This window comes from Xiphophorus hellerii, chromosome 19, assembly GCF_003331165.1.
Source record: "Xiphophorus hellerii strain 12219 chromosome 19, Xiphophorus_hellerii-4.1, whole genome shotgun sequence".
Lineage (NCBI taxonomy): Eukaryota > Metazoa > Chordata > Actinopteri > Cyprinodontiformes > Poeciliidae > Xiphophorus > Xiphophorus hellerii.
In genome coordinates, this window is record NC_045690.1 from 27,807,002 (window position 1) to 27,822,032 (window position 15,031).

Here is a 15,031-nt window from a genome sequence, read left to right on the forward strand (position 1 = left end):
GCTGGTGTCTGAAGAAGGGCAATATCTTGAAAATGGTTCAGTTTATATCTGTTTTGATGAGTACCTTGGAGTAATTTATATTTTCAGCATTAATTATGTCTCAATATAGATTATTTTGACAATCCTTGTCTACTGGGTGTTTCTCTGATTAATGCTTTCCAAAACATCTAACACCTCTATGTATGAGTACCTGTGGCACTTTGTCCCTGTTAAAGATGAGAGTGATGTGAGCACATCTGTTGTCCAGGTAGCCACTATGGGGCTCACACTGGGTATGCTGGGTAGGAGTGGGAGGGTCAGGTGTTGAGCACACGCCCCACTGATGACATGGTGGAGACAGGCATGTGAGGAGCGGATGCTTCACACACTCAAGGCCTCCAGGACAGGGCTGATGGCTGGTGACTGAAGGCAAAACAGCATTTGGGAGGACGCAGGGGCGACGGCCGCACTTCACCTGGAAGTGGACAGTTAGAGGGATTTAGTACATGCCTCAAATATTTAAAGTGGATCAGTAATTGCTCTCAGCTTATATATGTGGAAAAAATCTTTAATTCATCAGTGAAACCTTGGAACAGTGAACTTCGCCATTGACACACTGACAGGCATTACAATCCTCCTCCCAGTGACTGCTGTGAGGATACTGCAGGCCAGCATGGCGGCATGACTTTCCAAGTCCCATGACTGAAAAGGTAAAAGGCAGCTTTATTAAGATGCAACTCACTATAAATGATTATCAAAGGTGAACTTCTTTAAAATAATCAATCTATATTGTAATTTCACAATAACTTTCTTTTAGAGCTTGGGAATATCACAAAGCTTCATAAACAACCCTGCTGCAAAAGTATGGAAAACCTCACCAAAACCTTACCAAGGATCTGCAAGAACATCTACGTTCTACCTGTATCATACCAAATCCTGTGAAGGCAGCCTTACTATGAAACTTCAGTGGCGAGAAAAGTCATGTTTATTTGTAGAGCACATTTTAGCAGCAATAAAGTTAAAGTAAATAAACGAAACAAAAAGAGAAATATTACAGAAGACTCAAAAAAGTAATGAAAAGTTGTAATCCAAACCAGTATTAATTTATATTCCAGTTATTATTAGTCAAAGGCAACTCTAAGCAAATGGGCCAGCCCAATAAAAACTGAATAAAAAAAATAAAAATAAAAATCTGTACTGACAGATCGATAGCCTTCAACTTAAAAGTGGCATCATGTGAACTTCTTCGTGTTGTTTCCATGAAGAGGGGGTATGAGTTTGAAGAAATTTCCCAGTCATGCCTGCTGCTTGCATGTACTTGTTCTAAATGAAAATCAGCACTCTCTTCTTTGATTTCCAATTTTGACTTCCAATGATTCACTTCCTGCTAAAGAGCCCCCAGGCGGTTGAAGAAAAATCCACAGAAAAGCCGCATTCAAAGCGTTGGAAAGCACTGGGAAAACACTTTTCCAACGCGTTTTTCCAAAGAGTTGGAAAAAAGTAGCGAAGTAGTCTGAAAAATATTGTAAAACATGTTAAATATTTTAACTCAATTACTTGCTTTTTTTTTTCTTTTTTTACATTGGTACCACAACCAAAACTTTTGTATCTGTGAGCCCACTGGAGGTTCGTTTCTGCTTCTGAACTGATCTGATGGGATGCTGGAAAAGACTATTGTTGTGTATAAGTTGTGCTAAAAAGAGTTAGCCCATCAGTGAAGCTATTCATAAAATAGCATCTCAATGCTAAACATGTAGCAGCTAATGTTAATGTCAGTGCCCAGGGTCCATATTCTTGTAGATGTTCTATGAATGATCAGGAGTTCTTGAAACACTGGAAATCTGAACGACACTGTACCAATCTGATGCTTGAAAAATGTGAAGAACATGATAAAGACATGAAATACATAATGTTGAGCTCATATGCTTATTTATTGTATTTGTATTGTATTTAATATTTATATTTATATATTTATATTTGTATTTAATAATTTAGCAGCAAAATGTTCTTTTGAATTGAGAATGTTGCTTGGGATTGTACTTCTTCATAAAAATGCAATTCATTAATCACAGATACTGCAATATCTCATCACTAGTTCTTAGCCTTGATTTTAAATTAATAAACAAACAATTTAGTTGTATTTAACTTACACTGCTGACACTGAGGTCCAGCTCGTCCAGGAGGGCAGACACAACGGTAGGCACTGATCTCATCTATGCATGTAGAGCCTTCAGCACAGGGAGACGACTGACACTCATTTATATCTATGGAAACAAGTATATAGAACATTCACAGACATATGAAATGTTGTTTTTAAAGACATAAGCTCAGGATTAGAATTGAATTTTAAACTTAGAAGAACTAATAGTGTATTGAGCAAGTAAAACAAGTCAAACTCTACATTTGTAGAAGGTCAAATACTAGGCTGTAAAAACCTGAACCTTGTGTGTATTTTAATGTTCATTTGAAAATCTTTAAGGAGATTATTTTCTTTCAATTTGATCACAGTTTGGTCCCAAAATCTCCAAATGGATACCACTCTGCTTCTGCAAAATCTTCTCTGAAAAGCTTTCCAGTCAGAGACGTCGTGAGAGTGCCCAACCAACACAAGCTCTGACCTCGGCTCAGCACAGAGGGGAAAGGTTAACACCATTTTCCTAAAAGGCTTTCAAATCTGTCACCCAGAAACAATCGGCTCAGGCTCCCCTACCAAGGCCCTTCACCTCTGACCCCCTTCCTAACGCTCCAGCCCACCTGACCCCAGCCTCCAGCTCCCTTCGGTTCCCATGCACTCACTGATGCGGCAATCTGGTCCAGCAAATCCTGACGCACACTCGCAGCGGAACCAATTCACACCATCAACACAGATGCCACCGTTGTAGCTGCAAAGGAGAGAAGAGCAAAACCTCATTCAGAAATTTGACTTAATCTTTTTGCATCTGTTTTCCTAAATGACTTGAAGGTTTTTAGGTTTCTTCAATAAAATATCAGTGCTTTTAAAATCAGCTTCAAGTACAGAAAATTGGTGGAAACCAAGAGCCAACATTTTGATCTGTTATTCATTAATAATGTGAAAAAAGATGGAAATTTGTCTTTATTATAAAGTCGTGGTGCTACTATTTTCTTTGATTTTGATGAGACCTTCAAGCTAAAGCCAGATCAATGTCCAGATTTCATATGTAAATCCATACAGACCACATAGTGAGGGTCACAGCCCCACCTCTGAACAGCTCCAATTCTCACACTTTGCCCCAGGTTCTGGGCCCTGAATAGCGCAGGAGGCGTGGCATCACGCTGTCCTGCCTCTCTTCCTTTTCCACCTCCTCTCTTCCTAAAGCTTAACCACCACTAATCCACCTCTCAGTCCTTGAAGAGCCATGGTGAGGGTAGGTGGGGGTCAGAGGGCCAGATTGGGATTGACTTTTGTGGACCATTGTAAGAATAGCACCAATGTGACTGCAGTTAAATATGGATCCTAAATATTAACTTTGTAGTAAGAAAGAATAGTTTTGTAGTTACACAGTTCCATTGAAGTTTGGTGCGCTATTGCAGTGTTTTCCAACACTGGTCTTCAAGGAATGTTGCCCTGCATGTTTTAAATGTCTCCCTGCTTTAACACACCTGATTCAGATTATTGCAGTTCAGTAAAACCTTGTTAATCAGCCATCCATTGAAATCAGGTGTGCTGAACAGGGAAGCACCTAAAACATGCAGGGCCTTGACCAGTGGCTCAAAAGGTGGCTATGCAGTGTATGCAACGCATAGGGGCGCTGCAGTAGGGGGGGCGGAAAAACGATGTGGGGAATTTTTTTTTCTTGTCAGCATTTTATGTACTTAACACCTGTTTGTGTATGAAATGATCAATAACAGAGGAACAGCACTGATTAGGCGCCCCCCTCCCTGCCAGCCGCTCTCCCCTCCCATACAGGTAGCTTGGGCAGCGGCCCTTCGAGAACGCGCTGAGGCGCGTTTTTTTTCTTTTAAATTTGTAGTAATGCCTCGACAACAGGGAGCTAAAGATGGGCGCAGAAAAAACTCCTGGGCACAAAACAGAAAAAGGAAAAGGGGGAAGGATAAAGATGTTGGAGAGACAAAGAAAAGCTTTTCAAAGTGTTTGAAAGACAGTAGGTAAGTAATGTCAGTGTATCAACAAGAGAGTTGTAAATATTCAGGTTAGCTTAAGCTAGCCTAAAATGACAGGCGGTTGTTGTTGTCCAATACGGGACACGATTTATTCCGTATTGCTATAATGTCTGATAGACACACCTATCACACACATCTCAACAATATGTATAATAATAATGACCAAAACAAAACACGGGAAATATTAGGGTCAGCTAAATTGTCATTGCGGGACCTAAATAGGACCCCACGAACTGACGCTGTTGTCATGGTTACCTAGAGACGGACACTATGCAGCCGCAGTGAGCTGCTATCAACCAGTGTCTTTTTTAAATATCCACCCGATACTACACCGTCCTTAGAAATTTGTTTGTGTATGAAAATAGAGATGGTAGTGGGAAGACACAGGCTAAACAATCACAGTGAAGTTTAACAGGGGCATTAAAATAAATGCCCCTGTGTCAGTGACATTCAGTGGCACCCAGTGGGTTTGATATCAGACAGAATGGATCAGGAGAGGAACCGCAGACCCGTCAGAACCTAAAGAACCAGACATCAGTCTCTTGATCCCTCAATCATTTCCTGAGACCGAAAAATAATATAGATGGCAATTTAAAGAACAAATCATACAAATAGATTAATAGTAAATAAATATTAAATGCAAGCACAATCAGACTTGTATGTGAACAGTTTATGATCCCAGTGCCACCCACATGCACAGAAAAACCTAGACAACGCACAGCAGTGTACTGTTTGCAGAAGTAATAATGGATCGATTACAAAGGTGTTGAGCAATGGCAGCTGACTACTGTCGGCTCACAGCCTACCAAAAAGTATTGGTGCTGCTTGATTCAGACATTGTTTACGTCAGGATTTACCAGTCTGGCTTCTTCTGGTGCATCTGTTGATGAATGCCTCACGTCAATGACGGAAAAGATGGATAAAATGCAAACTGACGGCTCGGACTACAGACACTTGGAAAACTATTGGATATGTATCCAATTTAGAACAACAGATGGAAGAGGCACAAATCAGACTTTTCTTGGGGTGAATAGATTGGAATGGGGCTGTTCAGTCAGGATCTGGGCAAAAAACTTGGGTCGCATTTACCTGCTGTGTGAACATAGCCTAAAAGAAGATAAATATTACAAGACTAAATTATGGATTTTTGAATAACAGGGGTAACTCAAACATAAACATATAATCTAAATCAGTTTGTCTTACCAAGGATGTGGGTTGCAGTCATCAATATCTGCAAAACGGAAGAACAATAAAAGATCAGATGGCTCAGAATGAATGAGATCATTTGTGCAAGACTTCTCTTACACAAATCTTTGGACTTGCGCAAGATATTCTCTGTCCTTATTGTGGCATTCAGAAAATAATGTTTTTGGTAATCTAACAGAAAGCAGTAAGTCTGGTGTTGAGAATAAATAATTTTGTGTTTTCCTTTTGTTTCTTTTAGCTAATTGCTAAGCTAAGCCTACAGGAATGACATGTTAGGAAATGCAAAAGGAGAGCTCTGCTTAGAAGAAATGGCACACTAGGGAATGCCCTCTTTGGACAGAGGCTAATAAAAGAAGTTACCAACTGTTGCTTGTTGCCATTTTGCATGTTAGCTCATAAAAGCAGCATGTCAGAATGGACTAGCTGTATTTTGGTATTAATAAATGGAATTCATGAATTCAACTCACTGACTCTTCTTTAACCTCATACATCAAGAACGCAGAACGGTTAATTTTCTTTACTGGCTAAGACAAAATAAGGTTAGGCATCTTTTTATATAGTGTATTTTAATATGTGGCATATATTTAAGACACAATAACTTCTCTCTCTGTGTGTTTATGAAATAGAGGCATACTTTGTGCACAAGTGGGCCCTTCCCAGCCAGCCTTGCAGATGCAGGTGAAAGGTTCTCCTCCAACACATGTTCCTCCATTCTCACATGGATCCGAATCACAAGTGCTGTTCTTAGCTAAAACAAAACAACATTTGATCATCAACTGATTTAATTTTGTCTAGTAACAGCAGCTGAGCAGTCATCATGATTAACTTAGTTGAATGGAAACAATGGCTGACCTGTGTTGCAGGTGTTTCCTGCCCACCCTGATGGGCAGCGACACAGGAACGAGTCTCCACGGTCATAACAAGTCCCGCCGTTCCTGCATGTGTTGGAGTCACATTGGCTCTCACCTGGAGAGTGGAAGCACCACACAAACACTGCTGGTATTTGTCTTTCTGCCATTATTGATAAGTACCTACTTCCACTCCACATATGAAAAGAACAGAGTAGTAAGAGGATCATGTTCACTGACATGTAAGCAGTTCTGGAATCCTTCCTCACCCCAAAGATCAAGTAGATTAAGTAGTTCAGAAATATAAGACCTGACATGCAAGGAATGTGAAGGAAAACATATTGCACCTTTTTTTGCTGACTGACACTAATAAGACAGATATGTGAGTGGGAGGAAGGTCTAACAGTTTGTGGTAATCGCAGAAATAGTTTTCAACGTGTGCATAAATGACTGCAGTCGAACTCACGTAAGTGACAGTTTTTCCCTTTCCAGTTGTCTACACAGTTGCAGTAGAAATCATGAAATAGATCCACGCACTGGCCTCCGTTCTGACAGGGGTTGCTGCTGCACTCATTCACATCTGGAAGTGAAAGGTCAGTTTGGGTTATGAAGAGGTATGTGGGGAACTTAAATAAAATGATTAGAAAAGACGGACAGATGATCACATCAAACCAGGAAAAGGACTTGTTTTTGTTGGTTAGTTTTCTCATTTAAAGCAGATGTTGTTCTTTCACATCTTTATCATTTCATGCCTTTGAAGATTTGGTTATTTTGGCTATTTTATGATCAATGTTTTATGGTACAAAATCTTGCCCCTTATTGGTAGACATTTTTTGTACAGATCAGGCAAAAGTTTCATGTCTAAAGTAAGGAGACATGATCATACTTAGATCTCCAATGAATAACTTCAACTAGCATGAGTTATTTAGTTTGTTCTTGGATCATAGTCTGTTATAATGAGTGCAAATCATGATCAGAACCAAAATAAAGAGCAATGAAGTCTTAAAGTTTTCGAAAAATAATATAACATTTTAACAAATTATACATGAGATTTGAGAATTTTTATCATCATTCATCTTCATAATTGGTTAAATCAATTCACTATGGTTTGAGTAACTAAACAGTTTTACAGTAACAAAATGAAAGCACAACGAGAAACAAAATCACAATGTGTAGGTATGACATGCAGAATAGGCAAAGGCGCCAACGCCTTTACAATGCAGTTAACAGTATCATCTGAAAATATGCATGCTTAATTTATGTGCTATATATGAGCCCAAACAAGATAAAAGAACAACAAAATAAATATTGTAAACAAACCAGAAACAGTGGTTTGAGACCAACTAAAAGAGGAAAAACAAAGACTTCAGTCTTGACTAATACTCATGGTCTGAGACTCGAATCTTATTCACAATCTTTATCTTAAGTGATCAGGAGTGAAACTCTAAATTGTTTTCTCTGCACATTGAAAAGTTAAAAGATAATTATAAATATTCAAGTGTTAAATTAGCCTTTAAGACAAACAATACAGGTTTGCATTTCTAAGTTATATTTATGCTGTTATGGTCAGATGAGTAATGTTTAGTCACATGACTGGTGACTTCAGAAAAATGACTTGTGAACATGTCTTCATGCTCTAAAGTAAAACTGATGTAACAAAGTTACATCTAATATAATGACACACCTTATGGTTTTGGAGAGATATAATAAAAAAACAATAAAATAATGTATAATAATAATTTACCAAATACCATCACTTTTGGAGCTAAATCATATGTATGCGTTGGGGAGTCAGTTATGGTGGTTCTGTAGCAGAAGGCTGTAACTTAAAAACATTTTTCTTTAGATTACCACAGGAGCTGTTTGACTTGCCAGCTAAAATTTGTGCTGCCTAGTCAAGCACTCACCAACATCACAGAGGTCACCCTCCCAGCCGCCTGGACAGACACACTCAAAGGAGCTGATCCCATCTATGCAGGTGCCTCCATTTTTACATGGGTATGATACACAGTCATTGATATCTGCAAACGAGAATGGTAACGCTGTGACATGTGGCTCAGGTTTTTCTCTGGACGTTTTATTTCCACTATACACCAAACTGATGGTGATGATTAGCGAAACTTGAGCCTGAATTACCATAAGGCTTGTGGTTCCTAGTGATGGTAACTGGTGATAAATATAGAACATGTGTGAGTGTCAAGCTAATAATTACTCACTCTCGTGGCAGTAGGTGCCAGTGAATCCCGGATCGCAGGAGCAGCTGAAGTTCCCGGCAGGCAGGCTAATGCAACGGCCGTGTGGCCCACACACATTTGATGAAATGTGCCACACTTGTTGTTGAGTGTCATTGGTTGCAATGGCAACAGTGCAGCTGTCAATCACTTTGGGTTACAGACAAGAAAATGGTCAAAATCAGCAAGTCAAAGCATTGCTGCTGTTTTGAAAGAAATAATGAAAAAACAATGACTCTAGTAGAAGCCTTGCTACCTTCACACTGGTGGGTCTTGCAGTGGTCCTTGAGCTCAGAACAAGTTTTGCCCTCATAATCATCAGGGCAGCTGCAGTAGAAGTCACCAGCTAGGCTGTTGCACTGAGACTTACTTTGGCAAGGATTTGGATTACAAGGATCATTTTGGACCTTCAGAGAAGAAATCAATAATTGAGGCACATTCAAACTCTCCTCACTGTCAATGTTATTCAACATAAGAAACAAAACAGTTGCTTTACATCATATTTCATGAGCTCTTTTGTTAGGCATTCTCATTGCATCAATTTTTAGGTAATATTTAGCTTTATTGAGGAACTAAAACTGAGGTTTGCCATGTTCTTTAAAATATTAAAATCTCATTTTGCCTCATTCTCATTAACTGTCGCTATGTTTACAATATTTTCCTCACCTCACAGGTGGTTCCAGTGAACCCTGGTGGGCAGTCACACACAAAACCTTCCAGATGCGCGTGGCAGCGGCCACCATTTCTGCAAGGACTGCTAGGGCAATGGTTCCTCTGAGCCTCACAGTGCCGACCCACAAAACCTGGCAGGCAAACACACTGGTAGCCTCTGGCTGTGTTCTGGTATGAAGACAACAAGTGTGGTTCTCAGCAAGTCAGTCAATAGATCCAACAGCTGTCAAAAGTAACTCTGGGTTAAATTCTCATTTCACTTAGTTGCAAGAGAGACAAGACCAGACCACTAAAGCAGAACCAGATAATCTACTTAACATAAGACTTTATCAAACTGCAAAACTACACCAGCTAATGCGTAATTCAGTCATCCAACTGAACTAAAGTCCAACTCAACTTCAAAGACATTCTAAATTCAGCTCAGAGTCAATAATTATTTATCAATAACACTAATTATTTATTAATTCATAGAAAAATGCATAATAATGTAGTTGTGTTGACAGTTTTATCATACAATGGCATCTGGTAAAGTGGTTAGGAAGCATGGCTTAGATAGCAGCTGAAGCCCTTAGAAAGCTGACACGCCTATTGTTCTTGTATTCATATCTTCAAAAAAATATTTAAAAAATTCATTAAAACCAGCAGCATGTTTGAAGAGAATGACAAGTGGGACTTACCTTACAGGTACCTCCATTCTGACACTGTCCATGGCAACTGTTCATGTCTGAGGAAAAACCAAAGGTCTGAAATGAAATTCAATGAAGACGGAGACAGAAGCACACTGATTGAGCAACATGCGAGAAAGTGATTGGGGGCTGGGAGGAGTGGTGCACTGCTGTACACTCAGAGCAGGGTGATCAATGCCCAGAAGAGATGCAGATTCAGATGAAGAAAGATGTGGAACTAAACAATTATACTAATTAGGAAACTCTCTCATGGATGACTGAACAGAGTTTTTAGAAATTTTAGATTTAGTCAGTGACCCTGGAGCCCAGGTGAAGCGTGGGACAATCCAGCAGAAAGGCATGAAGACTAAAGACAGAGGAAGAAATTCCAGCAACCTCCACTGACCAGCTTCTATTGCATTTACATCAACTAGATCAAAAGTTTATATCCACTCATCATTTTTAATGACGTATTTGAATCACTCTTTCATCAGGTGGAATGGTTGTGCATGTACGTCGCAAACAAATTCAAAGAATATAAAAGCTATGAATTGGTGCAAAATATTACATTTACTGTGGATTTTCTAAATATAGTTAAAATTATAGACACATTCCTGCTCCTTAAAATATAAATCCTGCTAGTACATGAATGTTTATTGGGTTGAGATATGGCATGATTTACAAGAACCAGTTTTCATGTGTGTTTTTGATCACTGTCAGGTTGGGACGTCCAACTGTTTCAAAGTTCCAATCATCTGACCCAAACTTTGACCTCTGGTGAAAGGAAATGAGGTAGGATGTTCAAAGACCAACTGTGAGCAGCAGTAACAGGGGATTCTTTCCAGCTGGCCACACGGTCAAGCCAAGTAACCTCTGATGGTCAGACCAGACAAAGACTGAACTGCTGTATGTCACTGGTAAATCAAGGAGAGGCTTTTCATTTCCAAGAATACAGTACCTGCTGTTAAGCATGGTGGAGGTAGCATCATGCTGAGGGGCTGTTTCACTGTCAGCGGTACTAATGCATCGTATGGAACACAACGGGACGGTTCCATGGTTTTCGAAAGGATTAAAAAGACTAACATGGAATGTCCCAAACCTCAATCCTGGCCAAAATTCATGCCAACCAAATTAAGAAGCTTCTTCATGACTGGAAAAAGAATGCATTCAGGGACATTTAGAAAAATATTAATAGTGGCGTTATGTGAATACTGCAAAAACACAAAATCTTACCAAGCAATTTTGATTCAGTTTTTAGTGCAAAAATCGAGTACACTAGAAATAAGAGGAGACTATCTTACAACTACCTTTTCAGCATATATATGAACTTGTTTCAATTCCTTAATATTGATGAGGAAGTACTGGTTCCATTGGCAGATTATTTCAATTATGATTTTTTTTCCATATAAAAAAATCATAATGGAACCATTAGCAGTAGTTCCATTAGTTCAAATGGAACTTGTACTTTTATGCATACATTTTAAGCTTCTGATGTAAAACCAACCAACAACATGGACAGGATGTTGGGGATATTTGAGAAAGAACAGTGGAACAGAGGTTGGTCAGTAAAGGCTCTGGATTACAGCTCAGAGTAATGCAGCCAGGCGGGAAACAGACTGAAGACCAACACTTTTCTGAAATCATACTGACTTATGTGACAGTTGTGGCCCACCCATCCAGGAAAGCAGGCACAGTGATATCCACCAATCATATTTTTGCAATAGTAAGCATTGAGGCAAGGCTTTCCCCCACACTCGTTAACGTCTGCAAAGTGGAGACGAGAGACACAAAGACAGGGAATAAGAAGCCCCATCACCAAGCACAGCTGTGTTACACTCATCCCACCAAAAACAAAGTATTTACATGTCTTGACATTTCATTAAAGTTTACATTGCTATACGATGTTGTGCCATGGTGTTAAATTGCATGTCATTTAAACAAATTTAGTAGTAAATTACAAATGAAACCAAATATGATTCCCCTCCAGATCTTTGACTGTAAAACAGTAAATGAGGTCAAAGAGCTCCATGATGTGTTGTTCTGAGAAGATGTTAAAACAGTTTTTTTTGTATTTTGATTCAAATGTAAGATTACTAGAAACATTTGAGGCAGATGTTGAACAGTGATTTATTTCCTCCACTGCTCCCCCAGGGTTAATGTGTCTCTGTTGCATTCCCTAGAGGCCAACCTGTGACATTCCAAGTGGTCAGTTTCACCACTTCATCCACTGAACCCAACATAGCATTAATAGTACTCCCAGGAGGTGAATGGCACCTGTTGCCCTTCTTAAATGAAACACCCAGAAGCTTTTGCTCCAAACCAGTTCTCTGTGTCCCACAGGGTCCTCTCTGCACCCAGAGCAAACTGCTGCTACTGCTGCTTGTTAATGTTTCCTGGGAGAAGCTGGAGGGGCAGACCGTAGAGCATTTACTCCTCTGTTACGTCCTGTCTGGAGCCCTCTGCCCCTCCCCCCAATTCCCCTTACAGGATGATATTTGCTCCCAAGGCCAGCAGCTGCCACGCAGTGATTATTTTTAGCTTTACTCAAGTCACCTGGCTTGGGTTGCAGACACTACCACTGCTGGGGACGGGTGTAGACAACACACACACACACACACACCCCACACACGCACACACACATACAAAGACACCTTGTAAAAGTTTTCATACTGCTTCAAAATGTTCCACATTTTTCACTTGAAAGCCATATGCATTCTGTTTTTTATTCATTGTGAGAGACCAACACAAAGTTTGGTGTGCGTTTGTATTCATAACCCTATACTTTGACACCCCTACATGAAAGCTACTGCAACCTTCAGCAGTCACCTAAAGGGAGTCTGACTGTGTGTAACTGAATGCTAGTCTAGCTCCAGTTGTTCTGTTTCTGACCTCAGAGGTTTGCTAAAGATCATAAGAGAACAACCAGCATCATGTAGACAAAGGAACACAGCAGACATGTCAGGAAGGAAGTTAGAGCAGAGTTATGTTCTAAAGCATGCATGGTTAATAGGAGGGGCTGCTGCCAGGTCAACGACACAATGCAAGCAACAGTCTGCTGTCACTACATGCTCCTCTAGGAGCTCGTCATTGACTCAGAGCAGCTTTTTGAGTTTCCTTTGATAAAAACTCTAAACAATTTGAATAATACACAGAAGCTGCCTGAACTGTTCAAAAAATACAATCAATTTGGACTGTGTGTACTTTACTTGGAATCTGCTTCTATGATTGGTCTGAATCAACAATTTTTGTTTTTGCAAAGTGGCATGAGAAGACATTTGCTGTGAATTGGCACTACATAAAAACTGAATTGAACAGAAAAAGTCCCAAGCGTTGAGCATTTCTCTGTTCAACCTGAACATAAAGAGAGGATGGACCAACTGAGACATTTACGTCCTCCTACACTGACTGGCTGACCAAAGAGAGCATTAATCAACAAACAGCCAACATCCCTATAGTAACTCTGTAGGAGCTGCAGAGATCCACAGCTCCAGTGGGGGACTCTCTCAACAGGATAAGAATTAAAATGCAGCAAACATATTTAGTCTCTATGAAAGAACGGCAGAGAAGAAGGGCATTTAAAACCCCAGAGGACAATGTGTTTTTAGAGAGCACAGTAAACAAGAAGTTGCTCTGGTCATGCAACCAAAGTTGAACTTTTTGGTCAACATGGAAAAGCTCATGTGTAGATGAAAATCAACGTTCTGGACTAACCATCCACAGTGAAACACAGAGGTGGCAGTATCGTGCTGTCGGGAGTTTTTTAAGCAAGGAAAAAAGTGTCTCACAGGTGAAGGGAAGATGACTGAAGCTCAGTGGAGGAGAAACCTGGACGGAGCTGCAGAAGACCTGACACTGCAATGTGATGGTTTACATCAAAGCAGATTTGGCCGTTAGTTAAGCTCAAACTAAGAATATGTGGCAGAATTTGAAAACATTTGTTCACAGATCTTCCCGATCCAACCTGACTTGGCTACGGTTGTTTTGATGTTCAGTCTGTAGATGTTCAAATCTGGTAGAGACAAACCTGCAGTAGTAGCAAGTCCTACCAAGAGTTGTATCAGAGGCGCTGAACACACCAAATTTTGTATTTGTAATAATATTTAATGAGACAAAATGTGGAGATACTTCATGTTAACCAACACAACCGTCACTGTTGCTGCTGCACAAAGGGGTACACACCAGCATTATCACAGCAAAAAGTCATCCCACATGTACTAGTTAGCAATTTAATGCTGAAATGGCCAAGCTCTTTCTGAAAGCAGTGGTGTTTTACTAGGAAAAGCAGATCATCAGTTTGTATGTGTCTGTCTCAGGATGACCAGAGACAGAGACAATAGGGACAACACACCAATCTGGCAGGTCTTTCCTGTCCACTGCACAGGGCAGAGGCACTCGTAGCCGTTCTCCATGTCGATGCAGGTCCCTCCATGAGCACAGGGGGCGGAGGCACATTCATCTGTGTCTGAAATGTAAACATACAATACAGATATTATCACAAGACCCGCCTCCAAGCCCTAATTGGATTTTTCTAGGTTGCACTGGGAACACTAAGAAAATCCATAGGAGCCGTTGAATCCTTTAGGGCTTTCTATCTCTGTCTGTCATTAAAGGTTTAGATATCTCATACATACAGTTCAGAATTAAACTTCAATAAAAAATATTGGGTTAAATAACCCCCACACCCTCCTCAAATCTAACAAACTGGTATCAAACATTGGTGCTATGCTTCTCCTGTTTTGGACAGTAAAACCTTTTGTGTGTGCTGCTATCATTTTAAAGATCAGAGGTCATCATCAATATCTTCAAAGCAAAAGCAGCACAAATGAACATTTTTGTTGCACAAACCAGCACAAATGTAGCCGAGGTGATTGACACCAAATTTGTTTGACTTTATGAATTTGAGCGGGAGGGGGAAAAAGAAGGGGTTGGTTGACCTTTAATGACCTTGGGAAACTTTTTTATTAATATTTTCAAAATGATAGGCACAAAAGACATTTTTCCTGCACAAACATAGCACAAACAGTTCACACCAATTTGTTAGATTTGGTGTTGACCAAAGGCTGGTTGACCTTTTAACCTTTAAACTTTCATTAACATTTTCAAAGAAAAAGCAGCAAAACCAAAAATTTTTGCTACACAAACCGAACAAACATTTTCGAGCGGATTGATACAGCTCGACTACACATAGTCGCCTACTGACTGATTCTTGCTCTGCTCTAATTTATGCTGCAAACAGTCAGCTGTTTTTAGATATGGACAATTTTGGAAACTTGATGTTGCCTCTAAT

At 39.9% G+C, this 15,031-nt stretch overlaps 1 protein-coding gene across 4 annotated transcripts in view; it reads right to left on the reverse strand.

Moving 5' to 3' along the window:
* The window catches only part of LOC116709637 (protein jagged-2-like), an 81,620-nt gene that overhangs the window by 10,718 nt on the left and 55,871 nt on the right, over positions 1-15,031 (reverse strand). The window contains exons 9-23 of one of the 4 annotated variants that reach the window (XM_032548282.1): positions 14,093-14,206; positions 11,395-11,508; positions 9,757-9,803; positions 9,074-9,247; positions 8,664-8,814; positions 8,393-8,557; positions 8,084-8,197; positions 6,643-6,756; positions 6,181-6,294; positions 5,963-6,076; positions 5,326-5,353; positions 2,776-2,861; positions 2,130-2,243; positions 566-681; positions 191-454 (exon numbers count right to left, since the gene is read on the reverse strand). In XM_032548282.1, the coding sequence (XP_032404173.1) occupies positions 191-454; positions 566-681; positions 2,130-2,243; positions 2,776-2,861; positions 5,326-5,353; positions 5,963-6,076; positions 6,181-6,294; positions 6,643-6,756; positions 8,084-8,197; positions 8,393-8,557; positions 8,664-8,814; positions 9,074-9,247; positions 9,757-9,803; positions 11,395-11,508; positions 14,093-14,206 (1,829 nt within the window). Of the gene's footprint in view, positions 1-190; positions 455-565; positions 682-2,129; positions 2,244-2,733; positions 2,862-5,325; positions 5,354-5,962; positions 6,077-6,180; positions 6,295-6,642; positions 6,757-8,083; positions 8,198-8,392; positions 8,558-8,663; positions 8,815-9,073; positions 9,248-9,756; positions 9,804-11,394; positions 11,509-14,092; positions 14,207-15,031 lie in introns of all 4 variants that reach the window. The other 3 variants (XM_032548281.1, XM_032548283.1, XM_032548285.1) reach the window with 3 other exon arrangements.